At 40.2% G+C, this 8,609-nt stretch overlaps 1 protein-coding gene across 1 annotated transcript; it reads left to right on the top strand.

Moving 5' to 3' along the window:
• The first annotated feature begins 585 nt into the window (after positions 1–585).
• Positions 586–7,227, top strand: LOC136747052 (olfactory receptor 52E8-like). Its single transcript, XM_066700006.1, has 2 exons — positions 586–1,544; positions 7,185–7,227. Exons 1-2 carry the CDS (start codon positions 616–618, stop codon positions 7,225–7,227), a joined length of 972 nt encoding a protein of 323 aa, XP_066556103.1. The 5' UTR covers positions 586–615.
• Positions 7,228–8,609: the final 1,382 nt, after the last annotated feature.

Genomic DNA, 8,609 nt, shown 5'->3' with positions numbered 1-8,609 from the left:
ATCTTACTGGTACTCTTTGTTGTTTTAGACAATTAATATGTATTTATGGTCATTGATGATAAAACTACTGTAGAATATCAATCGGTGGGTAAAGAGGGACCCCAGATGAGTCGCTGCCCAGGAGAAAACCACAGCTGAGTCTGACAGTCTGACTCCTTTGTGATGAGCTAACACTCACTCGCAGTCCTGGGGAACACGGTTAAGATCCCAGTGTCACTTGAAATGTTTATAGTTTATGTGTTCAGCTGGGAAACGGCATACCTACTTTCAAGGAGTTGTTATATCAAGGACATCAGTGAGGTGTTCTAAGAGACTGCTTTAATCAATGATTACATTGATTCTGAATGTTTACATTGATGTTGTTTCTGAGCTCTGTTTGTTTGCCCTGATCTGAAACACAAGGGCTTCAGGAAGTTGCATGTAAGCCAGTACCTGTAAATCTACCATAAAAGACAGTTGATGTTCATTCAAAAGTGAGCCTTGCATGTTTATGTACAATCAGTGTGGCTTTGCACTCTTGGGCAATTACAGAGAGCCTGCCCTACACAAACCAAATGCAAACTTATACACTATTGTAGTATTGAGGTCAAACAGGTTTTAACATCTCTGTCTGCTATGGAGAACTCATCCAGCATTGCAGTCATCACACTCTATGGGTTAGAAGAGACAAGATCTCATCAACATGTCTTTTTTGCTTTTACTCTTCTTGTTTATCTATTAATATTTTTTTTTAATTTGACACTGATCATTATAATCATCATTGAGAAAACCCTCCATGAGCCTATGTACATCTTCCTCTGTAACCTGTGTGTCAATGGACTGTATGGAACTGCTGGTCTGTATCCTAAACTCCTGTCTGACTTCCTCTTTGAGTCTCATGTGATCTCATACGCTGGATGTTTGATTCAAGCATTTGTGATCTACACTTCTGTTCTGAGTGAATTTACTATTTTAACAGTGATGGCTTATGACAGGTATGTGGCAATTTGCAAACCTTTACAATACCATTCGATCATGACATCTCTAACTATCAGTAAGTTTCTGTTGATATCTTGGAGTCTTCCTTCCTGTGAATCAGCAATTGGGATATTGTTAAATATCAGACTTCCTCTGTGTGGATCTCAAATTGACAAACTGTACTGTGATAACTGGTCAATTGTAAAGCTGTCTTGTGTAGACACAACTATTAACAATGTCTATAGTTACATTGTAATACTTATTCATGTTTCTGAAGTCCTTTTTATTCTATATTCATATATCCACATTATAAGGGCTTGTGCAAAGTCGAGTGAAGAGATGAGTAAATTCATGCAGACCTGTTTGCCACATTTGATAACTTTAATCGGCTTCACATTCAGCACAGTGTTTGATGTAATGTACAGTCGATATGGTTCAAAGAACATCCCACAAGGTCTTCGCAATTTCCTGGCAGTTGAATTTCTACTCATCCCTCCTGTTTTAAATCCCCTCATATACGGCTTGAAACTGAGTCAGATTCGCAGGCGAGTTATGAGGGTGTTCAGCATAAAATTAGATATTCTGAAGTGAGGAACAACAAATATTAAAACATCTAAATGAATAAAAACAAATTACATTACATTATTTGTCATTTAGCTGATGCTCTTATCCAGGGTGACTTACATTTGTACCCATTTATACAGCTGGGCTTTTTACTGGAGCAATTTAAGTGAAGTACCTTGCTCAAGGGTACAACAGCATAGCCCTTACCACTACTCCACAGTGCTGCCTATTACTGGAACTAAGACAATTCAGGTTAAATGTGATGTATTACAGAGTCCAGAATGTAGAGCACAGTATACAGGTATACTGGGTACAGCAAGGCAAAACTTATACCCAACTTTTTTGAGTTGAACATCTGTCCAACTCCACCTTCAAGAATGGCCACCCCACCCACCAGAGTAGCCAATGGCAGCTGTCTATTAGCATACAAAGTGACAACTGAGACCTCACCTCGCTCTCCCAAATTCCAGGATAATTACTCTGGTTCCCAGGTGGTTAACTCACCCCTCCGAACACCATGCTGGATAGACTATCTTTATCAACAGCTTTTGATATGCTCTTGATACAAGACAGGTTGACAGACTGTCTCCTCACCAACCTTTCATTATGCTATTGACACCAGAGACCCCCTGCCATCAGACAATTGTGTCCACTATGTGTGAATCAGCACACCACTCAAGAACATTTAGGCATAACTGACTTGGAATTAGAGGTGTGCTGAGCGATTATTTAAATAATCGACACGGATACGATTAATAATTTCGATTAATCTTGTAGAGTAAGGTACACTTATAAATTTCAATTAAAGAAGTGAATTTATAGTATCACCTCATCACGAATCCTGGAATCTTGTAGAACTCAATTTCTGTAATAATTGGACGCAGACACCAATTCCAAAGATATAAATTGTCAAATTTATTCAAAAACAAAGACTAAATGTAGCACTACACTAATTATACAAAAGGAAAAAACTAATTAAAAATTCAACTCTAGATCAACAAATTAAAGACAAATCACTTCCGTGACCAAATCAAAGACCATGGGATCACATATGATAACACACAAATCTTTACACAAAAAAGGTTATAAACACATTGAGTATAATACCGGTTAGTAAGACGAAGGTGAGTCTCTCTTAATATTGTTAGTCAGACATTAAATAACTACGCAGGTTAGTATTTATGTCAGGTAACTTCTCGTTATATATATATATATCAGTCTCATTTACGTTTAGGTGCCGAGAAAGATCCTATCATTACTTGTTACCACAATTTCCCTTAACTGATTATTATTCAATGATTAAGGATAGGCAGGGCCACCTATAATCTGGTGTCTATTAACTTGTGTCAATTTCAGACTAAACAGTTAAACAGGAATGAGAAGATATTTCTCGGCATGACAGATTTTATTTCTAAAATTATCAACAAAACAGTTTAATGCAACACACATTTATATTTAAGAAAACTAAATGATATTACACATTCTAGAGTTATGAATCACAGATTAACATTTCTAATTGATTTCTCAAATGTCATGAATCACAAACTCCAAACTGTTAAACTTATCTGAACTTCGTCGCAGAGAGGCCTCTCTGTCTTCGGGCTCAGATAACAGCACACGGCACGAGGTCCGTGTGGTTTGGAACAAAGGCAATCCGGTTCGGCTTTGTCCAAGAACTTCCACTCAGTCGATGCACCTGGAAGTTGGGGTTTCGTGAATGTAGAGTCTTTTCCTAACAGATTTTCCACTGGTTTGAAGGCTCCAAGGTTGTGCACAAAATCTTCTTTGTAAGCAGGGTTCCACCGTAGTTACTTGAAGACAAAGTCTTTGAGGAAAGCAGGGCCCTGTTCGTTCCAAGGGTCGAGTTTCTTAAGACTCAATAGCTATTTAAATGACTGACACTTTCGTATTCAGTCGACTTAGTCAATTGTCCAGCTGTAAAACTCCACTGATCAGGTGGGCACAGGCGGGCATGCACAGTCTGTAAAGTTCTTTATTTAATAAAGTCCTTTAAAAGAATTCTTCGTACGGCTCAATCTCCTTCTCCCAGTTTAACTCTTCTGTTGCCGGCAAAGACTTGGTTGCTTTCTGGTTCCGGTTCGGGCAACAGAGCTACAGGTTGAGCTGTGGCAGCGAGTTTCTGGTTCAGGTGAGAAAGAGAGAAAAAGAGGTTGTGCGCTGTTCTTTATACGTCTGTCAGATCAATTAGGTGATTGGTTCCTGAGTTCTTGAGATTGGATTTCGGTTTCAGCCCCAAGTGTCCTATTGGAGGGGGGCTTGATTTATGACTGATGTCAATCCATGCCATCTTTTGGAAATGCCAGTTGGCCCGGGTTTGTAGCTCTGTGTCTGGATTTCGGCTCTCGTCCATTTCAAAGAGTTTTTTATTACCTACAGGCCCCTTTCTCCAGACATCTCATAGCAGGATTCCAAATTATTTGGCCTATTCTCGGTGCCATCCTCCCCAAAACTGTCACTTTGATGTAAACCAGTTCCAAGCTGATGAGTTAAGGAAATCTGATAACTTTGGGGGGGAGAGGTCTTCTTTAGATCAGTGCTTCAGCTCAGAGCTAAAATGCTCTTATCAAAATACACCCAACATAATGCTACAATCTGTTAATTCCGATTAATTATATTTTTGGCATTTAATAATGCAGAAAAGACACCCCCACTATATAGTACACTATATTCTGTAACATTATCTCCAGTACTGGTTCATTTGTCTTACTCTGTTGATGGTCTCTAACTAAAATAGCAAGTCTCACTCAGACAACACATAACATTTTTTGTTTTTTTGTTTTATTAAATCAGAAAATGCTTTCTCACATAAATAACTACAGTACAAAATTTACTCCTGAATTTTTGGAAAGCAATTGTAAAACTTAATAATTGTTGTCACTTCAACCTACAGCTCTTTAAAAAATTAAGAGACCACTCCAAGTTCAGAAATCAATGTTAAGTGGTCTCTTAATTTTTTCCAGAGCTGTACTTGGAATTTTTACTGTTTGCTGAACAAGTGGAGCAAAATTATTTTAAAGTCAACTTATTAACCTTTAAAGTCAATAACTTATTTACAAAAATAGTTAACAGACACTATTCACTAAAAACTTAAAAATCTGTAGTACTGTGGGTCTTTTTTTAGCATTACAAAAATACTGAACCTTTTACCTCTGAGGTCGTCCCCCCCCCATTTTTGCCTGATTTTATGGTTGTCATATTTTTCACTCAGTATAAATCAAAACATAAATCAAAAAAGATTTGTATAAATAAATGTTATAAACACATTTACCTACAATAGAGTCAGTCTGGCACTCAATTGGTGATCTCTACATTGAGCTGATACAGTGATTACCTGCAAATAAACATGGATTGGAAATGGAGACAGAAGAGAGCTTGTTTTGGAAATGCCATGCATAAGAACATGACTGATTCAGGGGCATCAGTGATACTGGGAATGACAGATCATTCGTGGGTTTGTGCCAGTGCTGTGAAAACATTGCGAGTGAAACGCCAGGTCCAAATGGCACCGAGTGCTTTTACTCCACTGATCAATACGCGATTGCTACTGCGTATAGTACAGAGTGCAATAGCGCAGCGCAGCACACGCAAAATAATGATTCATGGACATTATCAGCAGAGGAGCATTTATTGCCATGCTATTTATTCGTGGAGTAAAAGTGTTTACCTGGTGAGGGCTGTCAAAATGCAGTGTGAGGTACAAGCTCATGCAGGGAAAGTGTAGAAACATGTCTTCTGTGGACTGTCTGGAGCTGTCAGATATGCAGGCTAAATATGTAGTAAATACTTTATTGAAATACACTGATTTTATTCACTGTAGCTTTGTATGTTGAAAACAAAGTTTACATGATATTCAAAATGTTTACTTTAGTGTACAACTCTGTTTTGATAAATGCAATAGTTATTTTTGAACTATAAAATATTGCTTTTGAGCATTATTCCAATATTTACATTTACACTTGTTTCATTATGTTATTGTATGCTGTTTTTGAGTGTTTTGCTTATTGTAGGCTATATCATTATTAATGTTTTGACTGCAGTGTGTGCATTTAGAAAAAAGTGATTTGTTCTTGCATTAGGATGTAAGTTTCATCTGTATTAATGTTTTGATGTAGGTGTATTAATTAAGGTTGTGGCCCGTGAATACATTTGTGAACACTTGAATGGCCCTTGATAGGAAAAAGGTTCCCCACCCCTGACATAGACACAGGCTATTCTTTACAGTTGTTGTAGTAACTCATTCCAACCACAAAGCTGGCATGATGTGTTGGCTATTAGTTTTGTAATCAGACTCGGCATCTGTGATTTGTTTTCGAAGTGTAAGGTGTTTTATTTTTTGTGTCTGGTTCCATTTATCTACTTTGTATTTGGTTTTCTTGCTGTATCACATCTTTCGGCTCTGTCTGAGAATCGCGTCTATTCTATATTCTGTATGAGCCGTGCTTCCCTAAGTGCGGTCGCTGAGCTCTCACACAAACACACAGAGCAGCGCAGCATAGCCTTCTCGGATATGGACGTGTTTCGTATCACTGGAAAGCTACAGCCCTGCCCTATAAGAGAGTGACAGACCCCCTGGCCAATGAGGGTCTCAGGACTCTGGTAACAGGCCATGGAATGTGGCCCCCCTCTCTCCTCACCAAAAAAAACATACACGTTTCTTAAAGGGCCGGTATCTCAGCGCTGCTTATACGGAAATGGCGTAACTAGGCTCATTCGAAAGCTAGAGACTTCTGTTTTTTGGGAGTGGCAGCCTTGAGTACTTATGGGAGAGTAATATGATGTCGAATGCTCGGTCCGTCCCCGGGACGTTTTGCAAAGGGTGGACACCAGATAATTTTAAACACAAATAAAACTGTCATCTTCATTTTTTCCTCCATATTTTACTAATACATCGACTTCACTCTCTCAACCAAATCAGTAAATTATTATTTGAGAACGCACCTGGCATGAATGTAGCTGCTAATATACCGTATGCATATATTAAAGCGATTACTCGAATACCAAAAAGATCGTCGAGTATTAAAATAATCGAGTAACTTGATTAATTATCCCAGCTCTACTTGCAATATAACCAGGGTGGATTTTACCAAGTTTCAGACCGTTTCATTGCCTACACTTGTTTTAAATTCTACACTTTGGACAATATACCCTAGCATTTTGTTTTCCTTTTTTATTGCTTCCCCACATTGTTTGGATGGAGAAAGTGATGAGTCCACATAGACTCCTAGTTCTTTCTCATGTGTTACTTCATATAGTTCTTTTCCTCCCATTGTGTAATTATAGTGGACATTTTTTTTTATTACCTGCATGTGATACCTGGCACTTCACATTGAATTTCATCTGCCAGGTGTCAGCCCACAACTGTCCCAGAGTCCAGATCATTATTAGAAAAGCACAGGCCCTAATAGTGATCCCTGTGATCCTCTTATCGACATCCAGGGGTGTCGCTAGACCCATCAGCCCCCCTAAAAATATTATGATCAAAGAGGAGGGGAGAAAACACCATCAGCAGCCCCCCACCCCGCTAACACCATGGAGAAAACACTGTCAGAACCCCCCATCTTCAGCAAGTCTGACAAAACACCGTTGTCAAGCCTCCCTTTCAGTTGAGAAATGCCTCTGTCAACACCCTGTGTTTCCTGTAGAATTATCAACCAGTTCATAATCCATCTACTTATATTACCCTGAATACCAATTCTGCTGGCGGCCTTTTACCCTAGGGCCCTCAGGACTCAGAACAGCGCATCACCTGGTATCCCCGGAAACGACAGCACAAAAGGTGTGGATAAGCTTATGGGCCTACACAACGCAGTGTTTAGATACACATAGTGATCCTGTTCATTGCACCTCGGCAGTGCTCGGTGTTGTTCTTCGGGTCCTCCCGCATTGCTGCTGTGGCATGACCCAGTTGTAGGCCCCCCCAGCTCCCCTGGTGCAGCAAGGCTCTCAGTGCAGATGGTGTGTAGTCGTTGCTAAAGTAGCGTTACCAAGTGGAGAAGCGCTTACAGCGGCCAGTCCCGCTAGGTGCTCCACTTGTCGTGAGGGCGCCCCAGTTGCTGTGTGCATCCGGTACCTCCACTGACCGGCACCACCGCTGCACGCTCTCCTGCTGACGCGCTGTGTGGCACTCAGTGAAAATGGAGAGACCCGTTCCTCCTCCTCTCACCCTGTGCTGCTTGTGGCCACCAATCCTTGCCTCCATGGAGTGGAGTGCGATGCTGCCCTTCTGGCCCTCAGTGCCAGAATGGACCAGATCGGCGCAATAAGTGCTCAGATGGCCCACCTGAGGTGACTGCTTCTGTGTTAAGCAAGTGTAATAGTTTTCTCTTCTGCGTTGTGTTTTCTTGGTAATAAAAGAGGACCCATGCGATGATGCAGTTGTCATGTGATTTACTTTCAGCTTCTCAGTTTCTGTATCAAAACATAACAGACAGTTTACAATTTCTGCTGGAGCTGTTGGAGTCCCTGTCCATGCTTAAAGTGTATTTGACGGCCATCTCCACGTCATATCCGGTTTGATGTCAAGCCCCCCGGGTCTCATTTCCTGGATGCTATTTCTTAATGGAGCTTGTAGGCTGCGGCCTCCTCTGGCCCCTTCACTGCCCGCATGGCCCTCAAGTGCTATCTGGAGTGCACTAAAGACACTTGGTGCTCAGACCAGTTGTTTGTGTCCTACGGAGCGTGGATACAGGGCCAGGCGCTTTCAAAGCAGTGCCTCTCGTATTGGGTTATGGACTATTACCATTGTAACACCACTCGTTCTCTGCCAATATTTTGTATTAACAAAGTAAATCTATAATATGATACCATGTGTTATTCTATATCTCACTTTGTAACTTAATCCTATTATTTAGATTATTACTTTCTTAATAACAGTCAAAGTGAAATTACAACAAACATTTATTTTGTTATGCATTTTGAGTCAGAGCAGAAACATTGAGTCACAAGATTACACTTAGTTCCATTCAGTGAGACATTAACACCCCACTAACCTATTCAGTGCACTGATATCCCCATTAAGCCTACATTGGAGGAGCAATTGCATTGAGAATTATTTGTTTATACTGTTT

Source organism: Amia ocellicauda, chromosome 3 (genome assembly GCF_036373705.1).
Source record: "Amia ocellicauda isolate fAmiCal2 chromosome 3, fAmiCal2.hap1, whole genome shotgun sequence".
In the NCBI taxonomy this organism is placed as follows: Eukaryota; Metazoa; Chordata; class Actinopteri; order Amiiformes; family Amiidae; genus Amia; species Amia ocellicauda.
Note: the sequence above shows the minus strand (reverse complement) of the source record. Positions and strands in the feature narration are given on the sequence as shown.